Source organism: Bos taurus, chromosome 4, assembly GCF_002263795.3.
Source record: "Bos taurus isolate L1 Dominette 01449 registration number 42190680 breed Hereford chromosome 4, ARS-UCD2.0, whole genome shotgun sequence".
Taxonomy (NCBI): Eukaryota; Metazoa; Chordata; class Mammalia; order Artiodactyla; family Bovidae; genus Bos; species Bos taurus.
This window is the reverse complement of record NC_037331.1, coordinates 82,062,638-82,080,543: the sequence shown is the minus strand read 5'-3', so window position 1 is coordinate 82,080,543 and position 17,906 is coordinate 82,062,638. Positions and strand designations below refer to the sequence as shown.

Genomic DNA, 17,906 nt, shown 5'->3' with positions numbered 1-17,906 from the left:
TTTAATTAACACCCCCAACAGTAGAGCAGTGGTCTCAGAACTGACAGGTGAAGGAAAAAGGAAAGAAAAATTGACAAAGATGAACCAAAATGATAAGGTCAGACATTGCAGGGAGGGACATGTCTGTGTATACATGGGGGGGTGTGTGTATATGTGTGTGTGTTTTAAATATGGACACTTATTTACAGGAAAAGATGTTCAGAGCATATTAAGCAGATTGCAAAACAGATTAAATACAATGACTTTTAAATAAAATATGAATGTGTATCCATATATAAAACCTGAAAGACAAAGAGATCACTCCAGAAAGAGGACAAGTGATTTTGTATTATTCCTCTTTAATAATTATTCTACATAGCACATGTGAATTATTCTTCATCAATAGATACGAGGATGAAAGTCAATCCTCTAATTTTAACAGTCAAGATAATTTAGGGGAAAATATGAAATAAAACAAAATAAAAAATTCACTGGAACTGAGTGAAAAGACTATTTGTGGTCCCCTATCTTTGGGTGAGAATTCACATATATGGTATCTAATTTTTAAATAAAACACTAACTTCTTTTAGAAAACTCTTAATAAAATCTTGTTGCAATTCCCACCCAAGCCAAGGTCACTCCACTTTATCCTTTCTGCTGCGGTCAGTGTGATTTCTGCAATGGGAGGGATCTGAGGCTGCTGGGCCCCGGCCTCCCTTTGTCTCCTGCTCTGGCTCCAAGGAAAACTTCCAGCAGAGGGCAGGAAGGAAAGGAGAGAATATTGAATTCAGTCTGAATTTCCAGAGTCCTATTACAACAAACCTTGTGTATCCTGCCCTGACACGAATCTTAGGAGCAAAGAGGCTGGTCCCTTAATGTTATTTTTATAATACGGCATCAGGAGTACCTATCTGATGTCACTGACTCACTGATGGGTGCTCAAAAACAGCAGAGGGGGGCGGGTGGGTAGCTAATGTCCTAGCTTCTGCAAACCAGTTGTTTTAACTCATTTCCACTACACTTTTAGACACGATTCATATTATTTTTCTCATGTCTTTCAAATAGTGGTAGTTTCATCACCTTACCTTTATATTTGAAAATTAAGAGAAGATCTCTAAACAAATAGCCTTAAATATGTTAGAAAAGATCATTATTTTGGAGAATTCTTTCGTTAAGTCAAATACTGGTTCTGAGTCATGGGATCCTGGGTGCCACATTAGATCTAGTTCACTGAGAACATTGTGTTTACTCATCTCCGCAAATGTATCAGGGAAAGAAACCAAATCTTATAGATGCTTTGCTAGATACACAAGTAATAACAAATATTAGATACTGAGTAGGCTTTTCCTGGGTCTAAAAGTCATTCCTTCTTTCCTTGTCCAAAAATACAATGTATTTGCTATGGGAAGAGCTGTGTAATTCCCAAATCCTCTAGTCATTTGGTCCGTCTTTAGCTGGCAATGTCTCTTCCCTGGAGAATCCCATGGACGGAGGAGCCTGGTAGGCTGCAGTCCATGGGGTCGTGAAGAGTCAGACACGACTGAGCGACTTCACTTTCACTTTTCACTTTCATGCACTGGAGAAGGAAATAGCAACCCACTCCAGTGTTCTTGCCTGGAGAATCCCAGGGACAGCGGAGCCTGGTGGGCTCCCATCTATGGGGTCGCACAGAGTCGGACAAGACTGAAGCGACTTAGCAGCAGCAGCAGTGCCCTATCTCAGACACAGAGGCATCTGCCCTCATTCACACATCTAAACGAAAGGGCCCTGGGACTGATTCATCCAAGGAATACATCCGCACACTCTGAGAAAGGGCTCATGTACACTGATGCCATGTCCTACTCCTAAAATGTTGGTCTCTTTCCTTTTGCTCAGTGTCAGAGGATACAACTTGTGCACAACTTGTCATAAATTTGAAAAGTCCTTTGAAGGTGCTGTGCCGTGCTCAGTCACTTCAGCCATGTCTGACTCTTTGGACACTATGGACTGTAAGGCGGGACCTTCTCTGGTTTAGGTTACTGCGGCTCCTTGGTTTCAGGGATGTCCACTGGTCTCCCCTTTGGTCTGAGCAGTGATGCCCTGGAATGGATTTGTCTGCTTGCACAAAGCTCTCTGGAACGTCACAGTACCACTTCTCCTGTCCTCCCCATACTCAGCCTGCCCTTCTCCTCTATGTTACCGGCTTGATCCCATGAAGTGTTTCTTTCTGTCTTCCCTCTGCACTCCACTCAATTCTTTTAAAAAGCTTGTATTTTATATTAAAGCACAGTTGATTAACAATGCTGCATTAGTTTCAGCAAAGTGATTCAACTATAGATATGCATCTATTATTCTTTTTCAGATTCTTTTCCCGTTTAGGTTATTACAGAATAGAGAGCACCATTCCCTGTGCTACACAGTAGGTCCTGGTTGGTTACCTATTTTATTGGTTATATATTTATCTATCAATAGAGCAGTATGTTCATGTCAATCCCAAATTCCCAATTCACTCAACCCTTTACTCATGAGTCCTATCTTCTAGTCCATACATAGTATAAAATCTTAAATGTCAGCTAGAAATTAAAAAATTATTGCCATTACTGTCCTTTGAAACTCTCCAAATAAAATTACGCTTTACATGCAGCATTTGATGGATAACATTTTGCAGTTTCAGATAGGAGGGGTTAGGATTTTTCCATCCTAATCTATGGGAATTTCAGGCAGAAATGCATCATCTGGCAGGAAGGCCAAGGAAAGTTCTGTTTCTGCGATTTAAGGCATGATAAGCTGCTTTTCTTACACACACTCTATGCTAATTTAACTACCACAAAACTACCTGCTTGTATTTCACTGACATTTAATAAAATCCATTTCTTTCTTCCAGCCATAAAACTGCCTAGAGACCTACTGAGCACGAATCTTCTACAAAGCATTTTAGAGGGGAAGCCATTGAGGGAACTACCCTTAAAAGCAGCTGGTTAATTTATTTGGTTCATCTTCCACATCCTGTAATATTGAATTGTCATTATCACAATACTGAGAGCAATTTAAGCTCAATGGGAGCTAAGTACAGAGAGAGGAAAAACTGTTTCCAAGAGGTCTGCTTTTTTGTTGGAGAAAGTATTTTAGGGCTTTATCTCCCATAAATCCACATTCTGGCAGTCAGCACTCTTGGTACTTATATTTCAGTAGGAGCCCTCACATCCTCAGCAATATACTTTATTCTCCTATGTTTTGTGCTGATAAATCTATCTAGTACTTTCTTATACCACATCCCAGAATCTCCCACACACAGGCTGGGATTCCTATGGGGCTGTAATAAAGCTGCCGATTCTGGTAGCCTAACACCCATCATTACCCATCACCCATTCTTCCCTGGTGAAGGGAAAGGAGTATGATTGGACCTTTTTTAATCATCTTGTGCTCTTCCAAGTATATAAATCATTTGAGTCATTTGGGCTCCCTAATACCAGCAACACTGCTTGCTGAGGCTGGGGTTTGAGTCCATGGATGAAGGTGTTTCCTCCAGAAAGGACAGACAGCTTTGGAGAAAACAGACTAAGAGATAAATGCTTAATCAGAGAAGATACTGGAGCTCAAGATGACAGAGAAATAGAGAGAGCAAAATGAAATCCAGCAAATTAGAACATGCCAAATATTTTACTGTCCCAGTAAAAACAAAGGGCCAATAATTGATAAGAATGCCTGTCACAGAAGGATTTTTAAATCCAAGATCGGAAGAGATTGGGGATCAAACTGAAGTCAAGAAGGCAAGTGAGAAAAAAAAAAAATTGGTGAGCATGGAGAAGACTTGGGGTGGTGGCTGGCAGCAGACAGGAGTCTTGAATCTAGATGGAGACAGAAATGATCAAAAAGCATCAGCCTGCAGAGCACAGAACACCTTTATATTGCTTCCTGCTTTGGCTCAGTACTGAAGTTTAAAACACACAGCCTTCCTGACCATCACTGAGAAAAAACTCACATCATGTAAGAAGAAAATGGGGATTTCCTAAATATATGACTGCTTTAAATTCGGTGGTTATTTTCTGCACAAGTTCTAGTCCATCCGTCTCCTTTCCTGAGAAGTGGGTTAGCCTGATTAAAAGCAGTTCAATACAGGCCAGATGTTGCTAGCAGAGAAAGTCTTTGTACACAGGTGGATTTCCAGAGCCCATGTGACAGGCCATTTGCTTCCAGGCAGTATCTGAATAAATACAACTGAAAAGCAACACAGGTTTTTGACAAATTCTTGAAGTTAGTTAATCCTGTGTAAATTATGTACCAGAAATACGCTTTAAAATTAAAAAAAAACATCATATCAACATAAAGTAACAGTCAATTTAGTAGCCAAGAAATCCAAGCTATGAATTCAGTGTGAACCAAAGAAGTTAAACATAAGAGGTGCCACTTAGGAGCATTTCCTTTATATTAAAAACAGAGCAAAAACCTAGCGATGACAGAGAGAGAGATCTATGTCTACCCGCCCACCTATATGGGTTTAGCAATCAATTGTAGCCAGCATGTGAGGAAGATTCCTGTTCCAACTAGCAACCTGCAATTTCTGCACACGCAACTCACAACTGCAAACGGGATTCCAGAAAAGAATGAGGCATTTAAAAAGTAACAAACAGCCTTCCATGTGGATCCTGAACACTTAACAGAGCTGGTTGTTCAAATCAAAAATCTTGAGTTTGTTTTTCAGTTTGCAGCTGTCTGAGGATCTATTCCCTGGTACTGGGTTCAAGGTTGGACCCCTTCCCCAGTAGAATAGACATCCACTGGGTGATGCAACTTGAATGAACGTTCTGTGTGATGAATAAAATCTCTAATTTTAACTACACATAATCTCAATCACAGATGACTCAGGAAGAGATCTTTGCACAGTGAGATTATGAAAAAGAAATACAAAACTTCTAAGTCTTGAATAACAGGAAGAGTCACAAGAACACACAGGTTTATGGATGTGAACAAGCGCTTCACTCAATTCAAATTAAAGCAAAACGAACCAACAAGGACCTACCATATAGCACAGCAAATTATACTCAATATTTTGTAATAATCTATAATGGAAGAGTTTGAAATGGAATATATATATATATACACACACACACACACATATACACACACACACAAACACACATATATAAACACATAGATATTTAATGGAATCACTGTGCTGTACATCTGAAACTAACATGATACTGTAAATCAACTATGCAAGCTATGTGTGCTCAGCTGCTCAGTCATATCTGACTCTTTGTGACCCCATGGACTGTAGCCTCTCAGGCTCCTCTGTCCATGAGATTCTCCAGGCAAGAATACTGGAGTGGGTTGCCATGTCCTCCTCCAGGGGATCTTCCTGACCCAGGGATCAAACCTGAGCTCCTGTGGCTCCTCCTGGGAAGATCCCCTGGAGAAGGACATGGCAACCCACTCCAGTATTCTTGCCTGGAAATCCCATGCACAGAGGAGCCTGGTGGGCTACACAGTCCGTGGGGTGGCAAAAACGTTGACACAACTTAGCAACTAAACAACAACAAATCAACTATATACTTCAATGGAAAAAAAAAAAAAATGAAGCAAAAGGGGAAAAAGTAAAGATCAGAACACTGCCTACAGAAGAAACGAAATCAAATGAACCTGCCTTTAACTGGACACGGTGGCTTGTTTTTAAGAGCCTTCAAGGAAGCAGCAGGACAGACAATCTAGGGGCAGATACATCTGTGGAGTAGAATATGCTCATCTTCTTTGTACACAGTTCAGCATCTACTCAAAAGTATCATTATAACTCCTATATAATGCCTCCCTAGAACAAGAATAATTATTCCAGGTTTAGCTAAAATTGGACAAAAGACTGCAGGCTATTCAGTAAGCAGCAATAATTGCGCTCAAACTGACAATAAATATCAAATGGACAGTCGTCATTGTCCTGGCTTCTATGGTAATATTAAAAGCTGCCCTGAGCAAAGAATACAACCAGAGAAATCACAAAGGAAGGGATATAAGTGACTAGTAAATAAAAATGCTCAAAATCACTAATCATTCAAGGAAGTTACAAAATAGAATAATGGAGTCTCTTTCTACGTATAGCAAATTGGCAAGTCGATATGGTAAAACAGCTCCTCTAAAACACACAGCTGGTATAAATCAGTATGTTTTCTAGAATGTACCTTTACTTGGCAATATGTATCAAGAGCCTGAAAGATACTCGGAATCTTTGACCCAGTAATTCTAATCCTAAGAATGAGAGCTAGAAAAACATTCAGAAGCACAAACAAAAGTTCATACCCAAAGATTTCTAACTTCAATACAGCATGATTTATGATAACCCCAAACGGGATACAATCTAATGGTCCAATAATATGAGACCGATTAAGAAAATTAAATTGACCTGCAGGATGGAAAATTACATAATCAGTAAAGAACATCTGAGCTAAGATTAGACTTCAATAATGTAGGGAATTTCATATGATTTAGAATGCTAAGTTGAAAAGAGAGCCAAATAGTTGAGATTACTTTATACATTCTTTTATTATTGCTTTTTATTATTATAAAAGGCATGTTTTCTACAAAAAAAAAGGCAGAAAATAAATGCCAATGAAGGCCAGAAAAAACACAAATAATCTTGCTCAGATATTATTAATAACATGTTAATAATATTAATATTGTTAATAATCTGGTATACAGCTTTCCATGAAATTGCTACATCATACATTTATATTTCTACCAGAAAGGGGAATCAAATAGTGTATTATTTTCATAAAGTACCTCAATAAACCATTTAGCAAATGTTGGGCATTTCATTTGTCACAATGAAGAAAGAGAAAAAAGCTGGCATGCAGGAGCTGGTCTGTCATTCAGAGCAGGGCCTTGGTGTTCTCCGGGTAAATATAAACAATTTCACAGAACGCCAACATAAGACAAGGCCCTGTGACCATAAGATGAGGAGGAAAACAGGACCACTCCATAATCACATCTGAGCATGGACAAAATATCAACATTTTCCAAGCCACATAAATGAACAAACACCTCCCTATCCTGGCTAAAAGGAAAGACTGCTTCTTTGCCAATGTCTTTAGCCTTGATTTTATCTTTCCTCCTTCTGGATATGATGTATTAAGATACCCAGTGGTGGAAAAACTCTTGCTTCCGGACAGCACCTGACCCAGCGCAAAGTCCTACTTCTTTAAAGCCTCGCCACACCGCCTCTCAACAACAGCCCAAATCCTGTAACACCCTCCTTCTAACACATCCTCTTCCTCACACCCTGCAAATATGTTCCTGGAGATCTAGGGTTGCACGGCACTGACACAGCTATTCGCTACCACATACACTACCATTAGAATTTGAGTGGGTTCAAATCTGCACTGTTACAAACATCAAAGAGGAATACTGGCTGAAAACGAATTAGAAAACTAACAGGAAACAAACTAACTTATAATGGAGGGGCGGGAATCCCCAAATGCTTAATGACAAAGGCCTGAAAAATTACTCCAACAGTAATATTGCACAGGCAATAGCTACTCCAAATATTAAAGAACAACAACAGGATTCAACATGCAAAGGAAGGTATTTTGAGCAAGGAGCAAAGGATGGTTTGATTACTCTAGGAAGACAGATGGTAAGCTTAACATCCGAATCCAGGAAGGGCTGCAAACAATATGGAAATATTACACACGGAAAAGTTAGCTGAACTCATTAAAGAAAAAAAGGCTTCTGTTCTCACCAGGTTTTTGATGGCTATGAAACGAGGACGACTAAGAAAATGCGGTTGCCATGGATCCATCTTCCCGGATGTTGGGAGCTCTACATACTGACATCAAAAAAGCAACTAATGTTTGAGATGGATGAACTTAATTTTGAAAGCAAGGAAAAACATCTGTCACTGATATTGAAAGTGATTTCTATTTTTAAGCCCTGGATTTAAAATTTTAGCTTCAACCAGTTCAGTACACAGTGGAAAACCCACCAAAATATACTTTTACAATATAGCTGTTTACAACTTGGGTTTTACATACCTAAGAAATATTTGTAAAGGTTACACTGTGTTTTACTTCCTATTAGTCAGTAGTTTTTAATCAATTTTGGTATGCTTACAGCATGAGATGAATTCTAGGAATGGAACCACAATTTATAACACCATGCCTAGAAGAGATGAAGGTGTTTATTTACAATGGTTCTATGTGCAACCACTTGGGACATAAATTTGGTGGTTGCCTGAAAAGTGATGTGTGAGAAAAGTCTGCATGTAGAAAACTGCCTAAGATCAAGCATCAAAATGCCTGCAGAAGTATCGTTCTCTAGATCCACTGGTCAGCAGACTGGGTGGTGTAACTGACGTCAAAGACTTTTTCAGGATAAACAAGGTCTTACTGTACAGTACAGGAAACTATACTCAATATCCTGTTGATAAACCATAATGAAAAAGAATACATATAATAGAATCACTTTGTTGTAGAGCAGAAATTAACACTACATTGCAAATCAACTTCAATACTTCAATAAACTTTTTAAAAATTAAAAAAGATCTTTTATGACCCCAAGAACTCCAGCTTCCATCTGACCAGGAGATAAGCAAATACATAAGGAAGGACTCTTCCCTTGTGGCTCAGATGGTAAAGAATCTGCCTGCAATGTGGGAGACCTGGGTTCAGTCCCTGGGTCAGGAAGATCCCCTGGAGAAGGGATAGGCTACCCACTTCAGTGTTCTTGGGCTTCCCTTGTAGCTCAGCTGGTAAAGAATCCATCTGCAATGCAGGAGACCTGGGCTCAATCCCTGGGTTGGGAAGATCCCCTAGAGAAGGGCATGGCAACCACTCCAGTATTCTTGCCTGGAGAAGTCCATGGACAGAGGAGCCTGGTGGGCTATAGTCCAAGGAGTTGTGAAGAGTCAGACATGACTGAGCGACTAACACCTAACACTACATTTCACGTTTAATGGTCATAGGAATTTACTGGGCTATGGGAATTTTAAAAAGATTCGCATTACTACAAAAAACTGCTCCACTGTATCTTCTTCCAAAAAGAATCCAACATGCAATTTGTTGTTTGCTGATCATTTTGGACACTGAGAAGCTAGCTGATGCTTCTACCTCTGTCCTTCAGGTAAAATCTGCCAGGAGCCTTTAGCCCTGAATAGTGAAGCGCTTTTTCTCATTTCATGCATGCAGGTCCTTGCCTTGTTTGCTGACTGACACTTCCCAGCTTACAAAGCAAGCTGTCCCTGCGGCCAGGTCCCCTCATTCTAGTTCACTGCAATGCCAAACAGCTGACTACCTCTTTTCTAAAAATGAACTCCGCTGCAAACAGCAGTGCGACAATTTAATAATTTGTCAAAGGAGGAGAATCAGTTATTATGAAGTGTATTTCAGAGTTCAAAGGTAAAGGTCATAGGGAGCTCAAGTTTATCTGCTGACAGAGAAAGTTGAGCAATTAAAAAAACAGCAAACAAACCAGACAAGATCTGCTTGGCAGACGTATTTCTAGAAGACATACCTCATTTCTGTGCTCATGCATTAAAATTCTTGCTACACAAGGAGGTTTACACTTAAAAAAAATCCATCGATTCACATGTTTGAAAGTTCTCTCCAATGGCACTCTTACGAGATGTGCTTTTTCTTTTCTTTTTTCAACATGGAAACAAAACAGAATTTAGAATAAGCTTTTTATGCTCATGTGTCAAGCACTGGAGTCCATAAATCCAGCTATGGCATTCAACTACTAAGAAGTTACCTTGAAAATCTAAAATAAAAGTTTATGCCAGACAGAACTACTGCCTCCTCTTTCCAGTCCCAGGTGGATAAGGAGCTATCTCCAAAGACCTAAGAAGCTAGAACCTTAAAAAGGAAATATCAACAACTGTGTCAAACTGCAGTTTCAGGTTTTTTGGTTTTTTCCCTTCGTGACTAGTCTGTGGAACTATTCTGAAATGCATGTTCTGATTACTTTTTAAAAAATGTTTACCCCTTGCCCAGTAACTAAGTTTTCCCATCAAATTAACTAAAATCTTCAATTAAAAATCTCCATCAAATTTTCTTATGAAATGACATCAAGATTCTCTCTCTGTAGGACATCCATCGTTCCTATTTTGCTTCTGTGATAGTTGCGTAGCTTTCATCATTGTTTACAGAAGTTGACATATAATTCCTAGATGCAATTAGCTGTCAGTCCAGAGAAGATCAGTATTCTTAAGGGTTAAGAATGCCTTTATTCCACATTACACCTTCATTTGGCTAGTCACTGTTTCACTGTTTTTTAAAGATCAAATTAACCTCTCAGTTACATGATACTTGTCTTTGCTCTTTTTCCGTCATATGATCTGCCATCTACTCTAAACAGGGAGGTCTAGTGCAAGGTTATCACCATTTGCTAAATGCTGGACTCTTTAAACTTGTTCTGCTTTGTTTGTGGCACTGGTTGCAAACTGTGGCTGGAATGATCAGAGTTGTGATTAGGCCAATGAAGATTTTGACTTTTTTCTCAATTACAAAGGTATAAAATGCCATGCTGCTGCTGCTGCTGCTGCTGCTAAGTCGCTTCAGTCGTGTCCGACTCTGTGCAACCCCAAAGACAGCAGCCCACCAGGCTCCCGGTCCCTGGGATTCTCCAGGCAAGAACACTGGAGTGGGTTGCCATTTCCTTCTCCAATGCAGGAAAGTGAAAAGTGAAAGTGAAGTCACTCAGTCATGTCTGACTCTTCGAGACCCCACGGACTGCAGCCTACCAGGCTCCTCCATCCATGGGATTTGCCAGGCAAGAGTACTGGAATGGGGTGTAAAATGCCATAACTCGGTTATAAGAAAAAAATCAATTTCCCCTAAAAATTTGCTAACACCTTAAAAAGAAATTTTTTTCACAATATTATCTCTTTATTAATGTCACCTTCCAAAAGCCTTTCTCTTAGTTTTTAAAATCAAAGGTGCATTCCTTAATGAAATCAGAAATATTCCCTGAAATAATCGCAACTAAATAAATCTATTTTAAAACAGACAAAACACATTAATTCCAAAACCATGTAGTGTAGGTGATCTTCCAAAGTGCACACCATACACATACAGAAGGAAGAAATCCTTCCAGAGATTTCTGCGAAGCACACCAAGCTTCTGCACGTTTTGGCAATCTCTAGTTATTTAACTCTATACAAAGAAGTCACTATAACTTACTAAATAAACACTAGTTTTTACTATTCACTAAATACATATTTACACAATAAACTTTAATGAATCCAGAGACATCAGTCAATAGCTTGTATGTTACAAGTTCCTGAATAAAGGGCACGTGTGTGTGAAGTTCCTTCAGTCATGTCCGACTCGTTGGGACCCTATGAACTGTAGCCCTCCAGGCTCCTCTGTCCATGCGATTCTCCAGGCAAGAATACTAGAATGGGTTGCCATTCCCTTCTCCAGGAGATCTTCTCAACCCAGGGATTGAACCTGGTTCTCTTACATCTCCTGCATTGGCAGGGAGGTTCTTTACCACTAGCACCACTTGGAAAGCTCGAATAGAGGGCATATTTACATAGTAATGTTTCTTAAACCTCTAACATAAATAGGAAAAATTGTAATGCCCTTTAATTATTTTTTATTGAAGTAGATGTACAGCAAAGTGATTCAGTTATACATATATATTTATCTATTCTTTTTCATATTCTTTTCCCTTACAGGTTACTACAAAATGTTGAGTAGAATTCCCTGTGCTATATGGTAGGTCCTTGTTGTTTATTTTATATATAGTAGTGTGTATCTGTTAATCTCAAACTCCTAATCTATCCCTTCTTTCCCCCTTTGGTAATCATAAGTTTGTTTTCTACAAATGTGGGTCTATTTATGTTTTGTAAATAAGTTCAGTCATATTATATTCTTAGATTCCACATATAAGCAATATTATATTTGTCTGGCTTACTTCACTTAGTATGATAATCTCTGGTAGCTCCTTGCTGCTACAAATGCATTATTTCATTATTTTTATGGCTGAATAATATTCCAGTGTGTGTGTGTGTGTGTGTGTGTGTGTGTGTACACCACATCTTCTTTATCCATTCACCTGTTGATGGACATTTAGATTGCTTCCATATCTTGGCTACTGTAGAATAAATAGTGCTGCAATGAACACTGGGGTACATATATCTTTTCAAATTATAGTTCTCTCCAGATATATGCCCAGGAGTGGATCTTGGATCATATGGTAACTCTATTTTGTTTTTTAAGGAACAGACATATTATCTCCATAGTGGCTGCACCAATTTACATTGCCACCATTAGTGTAGGAGGGTTCAACTTTTTCCCACAGCCTTTGTTATTTTCAGAATTTTGAATGATGGTATAAAAATGGCTTTTATAGGTAAAGAACTCAAAATCAAAATGTTTTAAAAGGAGTTAATTTGTCATCCCATAAGTAATCTGTGGTTCTAAAAACTAAAAAGGGTACTGGCACAAGGATAGATAGACAAATCAACAGAATTGAAAGTCCACAAATAAACTCTAACACTTATGGCTAACTGATTTTTGACAGAGGGTCCAAGACAATGGCAAAGGAACAGTCTTTGCAACAAAGAGGGCTGGCACAACTGGATATCCATATGCAACAGAATGAATTCAGACCCCTACCTTACACCATACACAAAAATTAACTCAAGGTAGATTCTAGAGCTAAATTTAAAAGTTCATACTATAAAACTCTTTGAAGAAAACACAAGCATAAATCTTAATAACCTTAGATTTGGCAATGATTTCATAGATACAATACCAAAAGCACAAGCATCAAAACACACACATACACACACACACACACACAAAACAAAGATGCCACACAAAAACAGATGAATGGCACTTCAGCAAGATTAAAAGCTTTTGCACCTCAAATGACACGAGCAATAAAGTGAAAAGACAACTCAAAGGCTGGGAGAAAATATTTGCAAATATTTGCAAATCACATACTGGCAAGAGAAGTGAATCCAGAATATATATAAAAAAAATTTACAATGTGTAAAGAAAAAAGACAAATAGCCCAATGGAAAAACGGACAAACAATCTGAATAGGCATTTCTGCAAAGAAGATAGACAAATAGCCAACAAGCACTCAAAGATGCTCAACAAACTTAGTCATTGCTGCTGCTAAGTCGCTTCAGTCGTGTCGGACTCTGTGCGACCCCATAGACGGCAGCCCACCAGGCTTCCCCGTCCCTGGGATTCTCCAGGCAAGAACACTGGAGTGGGTTGCCATTTCCTTCTCCAATGCATGAAAGTAAAAAGTGAAAGTGAAGTCACTCAGTCGTGTCCGACTCTTCGAGACCCCATGGACTGCAGCCTACCAGGCTCCTCCGTCCACGGGATTTTCCAGGCAAGAGTACTGGAGTGGGGTGCCATTGCCTTCTCCGTAGTCATTAGGGAAATATAAATCAAAACATTGAGACATCACCACTTTCCACACACCAGATGCCTATAATCAAAAAGACAGCTACAAATGAATGAGGGTGAGAATGTGGAGAAAGTGAAATCTTTACATATTGCTAACGAGAATGTAAATGGTGCAATTACTTTGGAAAATGACTGGACAGTTCTTCAAAGTGTTCGACACAGAGTTACTATATGATCCAACAATTCTACACCCGAGGCATTAAAACACATGACCCCATAAAAAAGTCGTACGTGAATGTTCACAGTACCACTACTCGTAACAGTCAAAACATAGAAACAACCCAAATGTTCATCAACTGATAAACAGCTAAATAAAATATGATATACCCATACGATGAAAGATAATTTGGCCATAAAAAGGAATGAAATACTGATACATGCTACACCATGGATGTACCTAGAAAACTAATGAAAAAAATCAGACACAAGGTCATGTACTCATGATTCCATTTACATGAACTATTCAGAATTTACATGAAATATCCAGAATTTGTGACCCCATGGACTCTATCCTGCCAGGCTCTCTGTCCATGGAATCCTCCAGGCAAGAATACTGGAGTGGGTCACCATTTCCTTTTCCAGGGGATCTTCCCAATCCAGGGATCAAACTCAGGTCGATTGCATTGCAGGAAGACTCTTTACCACATAAGCCTCCAGGGAAACCATCCAGAATTTACATGAAACATCCAGAGTAGGCAAATTTATAAAGAATTGAAACAGGTTAGCCGTTCCTTGGGGCTAGGAAGCAGGGAAAAGGGGTTAGGGAGCGACTGCTAATGGGGACAAGGTTTCATTACTGGGATGATGAAAATGCTCTAAAACTGGATTATGGTGATGGTTGCACAATTCTGTAAACATATTAAAACCAATGAATTGTACTTTTTTTTTTTTTTGGCTGTGTCACATAGCATATGGGATCTTAGTTCCCCAACCAGGGATGGAACCTGCAACCCCTGTAGTGGAAGCACACAGTCTTATCCACTGGACTGCCAGGAAAGTCCTTGAATTGTACTCTTTAAACTGGTGAACTTTATGATATGCAAATTATATATCAATAAAGCTATTAAAATAAGAAGACATGACAATATCACTTACACTGACATGTGAAATCCTATGATTCTTCATGTCAGAATATCACATATATACTTTCATCAAGCTCAATAACCTAAGTCCTTTATACAACATACTAACCCTTTGGTGTGTGTTTCTTTTAAACTATTTTAAGCCAGAAATTCTAACTCAACAATATCAAGTTTTTCACCAGATAACTTGAACTGTTTTTATTTTATCTGTACATAATTAAGCATCTTTTGTGCTTGGGAAGAAATGTCTACATGCATTTTTGGAGACATGAACAGGAAAACAGGAGAAAAGAGAAAGCTTCCTCTTAGAACACTGAACACAGAAAAACCTGTCAAGCAGAGAGTGATAACCAAAGAGATGACCCAAATCTTTGATGTTCTTGCCTGTTCAGCATTCAGTGAATTCTACTTATTTAGTACTTATCACAATGTAATCTTGGTATCAATTCCAACTTTTTCCCATGTGACCTCACCTGCACTTGGATCCTGGACTACTTCCTTATCCATACAATTGCTCAACAAGTTTTGGCCCAAAGAGTTACAACTACTCTAGAAGTTTCAGCCCAAAGAGTTACATTCACTTGGTCCTTTCTACAGATGTCTGTAAGCTATGTCAAATGCTACGTAGAAGGATGAACACGTTATTGACACAGTTAACTTAGGCATCTTGCAAGTTGACAAGACATTCATGTAGAAAAAACTACTCTGGCAAATTATATCAGATGATAGGTACCCTTCACAGTATAAAACCAATTATTAAACTATACCAACAAGGTAACTATTAAGAACTCAAATCTATACAGAAACTCCCACCATCAAAGTTTGAGTCCATGTGGACATCATTCATATTATCTCTAATATGTTCTTTCATACCAATACCTTGAAAATATATGGGACAACTCTAAAGTCTCGAACTTCTGGAATTGGAAAGCTAGAACTCAAAACTGCATCCTCACTTGGAAAATACTTAAACCAAAATGATTTATCAATATTTTAAGTTATCAACATTTTATGAGGGATTGCTATTAAGAAGGCAGCAGACAGTTTAGAAGCAGAATCTCCAACCCCAGTCAAGCCTTCAGATGAGTGCAACCCTGGCCAAAATCTGAACAGAAATCTCATGACAGGCCCTAAAACAGACCGTACACGAAAGCCACTCTTAAATTTCTGACCTGTGAGATAATGAAAGTGTGTTGGTTTAGGCCACTTAAAAAAAACAAACAAAAAACCTAGTGACTTGGCATTTTTCATCCCTAATGAGTTTTAAATAAAAACGCATGGGTTTAAATTATAGCTACGTGAATTCATGCTCTGTATCCCATAAAATTTTCTAACTAGAAAAGTGTTTACTACAGAAATATCAATACTTTATCAAGAAGAATTTGAAGCTACTCTTTCCTGAAATCAACAAAGACAAGTAAGGTAGTTATTTTTTCCTAGCAGTAAGTCAGCTGCAGATCTAAAATAGAAAATGTTAGCTTCAATCTGCAATTTCTACTGACTAATTCCATACATGCTTCCCAGGTGGCACAGTGGTAAAGAATCCACTTGCCAATTCAGGAGACACAAGAGACATGGATTGGATCCCTGGGTTGAGAAGATTCCCCAGAGTTGGAAATCACAACCTGCTCCAGTATTCTTACCTGGAAAATTCCATGGACAGAGGAGCCTGGGGGACTACAATGCATGGGGTCATAAAGTGTCAGACATGACTGAGCAACTGAGCACAATCCCATAGACATTTCTGTGTGAGGTTAGTGCTGCTAGGGCCTAAGGATGACAGTAAGTGCTGGGGAGGGGATGAAAAGAGGTGGTTCTCAAACAGAAATCAGAGCTGATGCAATCTTGGTTTTGTGCCTTGAGATGCTGTTGGAATCTAAAGGACCTGCTACTTAACCATTACGTGGAGCTAAAACCAGTGCTTGAAAAATGCTAACAACTAGTATGCAGTTCTATCATTCTATGAAGCAACAGTCCAAGTGAAAAGGACAGATAACTACCACAAAACACTCAAAACCATTTGGTAGCTAAGCCTCGAAGTATCTATTCCATAGCTATACCTTGGTATAGAAATAAACACATACAGCCTGCTCTCCACTGAGCCCTAAACTGGATAGGAAACAACGTTCAGAGTTCTAGGACAGTGGGAACATTTTATCATTAAAAAAAAAAATCACTGGTGAATAAAAATAGAAAAAAAATTTATTCTATAAGCAGAAAGATGGAGAAGGCAATGGCACCCCACTCCAGTACTTTTGCCTGGAAAATCCCATGGATGGAGGAGCCTGGAAGGCTGCAGTCCATGGGGTCGTTAGAGTCGGACACGACTGAGCGACTTCCCTTTCACTTTTCACTTTTATGCATTGGAGAAGGAAATGGCAACCCACTCCAGTGTTCTTGCCTGGAGAATCCCAGGGGTGGGGGAGCCTGTTGGGCTGCCGTCTCTGGGGTCGCATAGAGTCGGACACGACTGAAGCGACTTAGCAGCAGCAGCATAAGCAGAAAGATTCTTTCATTTTAGAATCTGCTATATCCACAAACATGTCAATGTATAAAACAATTCTTTTACTTTCTCATGTTTTAAATAGCACTAAGATAATAAAATATGCTAGGAACATGTCACTAAAAAAGAGCCATGGCAAGCTCAGCTCGGTGCTCTGTGTTGACTTAGAGGGGCGGGATGCGGGTGGGGGAGAGGGAGGCTTGAGAGGGAAGGGATATATGTAAACACAAAGTCTAAGCAGTTGCAAAAGAGTCAGACATGCCTTAGTGACTAAACAACAAAATAGCTGATTCGCTTCCTTGTACAGCAGAAACTAACACATTATATTCCAACAAAAATAAATTAAAATATAAAATTTAAAAAAGAGCCATGATTGTTCTAAAACTTTCTCAAGACTTGCAAGAGATTATCGACAAGCGGAAAAAAATGACTAGTTACTTGCTCTTACTTTTTAAATGCTACCTCTTTTTTTGTGTGTGGAAGGGGCTATATTTCAATAGGCTAGCAAACAGTTTGAGTAACATCTGTTTTTGCCTGCACCTATTCCAAAGGGATGCCACCGACAAGCACTGAGGCCACACCTCCCCCAAGAGGTAATGGTCTTGCTATTTCACTACACTGGGCTTTCTCAAACTTTCTCCAAATGAAGAGTCAGACATTAAAAATATTAAAGATAAATTAAAGAGCAAACAGAACCCCTCAAAGACTGCCTGTGACATCAACATGCAGCATTTACCTTCTTCCCTCCCGTCACAAACTGCTTGCAGCTGGATCTCACAAAATGCGGGTGCACAGCAATGATCTGCAAGGAAGAGGGAGCCAACACGTCACTGGTTAGGAGTCATGGCTGCAGAGCAGAATGAAAGCCCCTTGTACATGACAGGCAACATGATCGAAAAATCAACCTGGTGTCTAGGTAGGAAGTAATCTATTCAGGGAACATTTTGC

The 17,906-nt window shown here is 39.1% G+C and overlaps 1 protein-coding gene across 2 annotated transcripts in view; it reads right to left on the bottom strand.

Moving 5' to 3' along the window:
* VPS41 (VPS41 subunit of HOPS complex) overlaps positions 1-17,906 on the bottom strand; it is a 226,380-nt gene that overhangs the window by 112,668 nt on the left and 95,806 nt on the right. For both annotated transcript variants that reach the window (XM_059885622.1, NM_001083453.1), the window contains 1 exon segment: positions 17,695-17,760. In XM_059885622.1, coding sequence (XP_059741605.1) covers positions 17,695-17,760 — 66 coding nt within the window.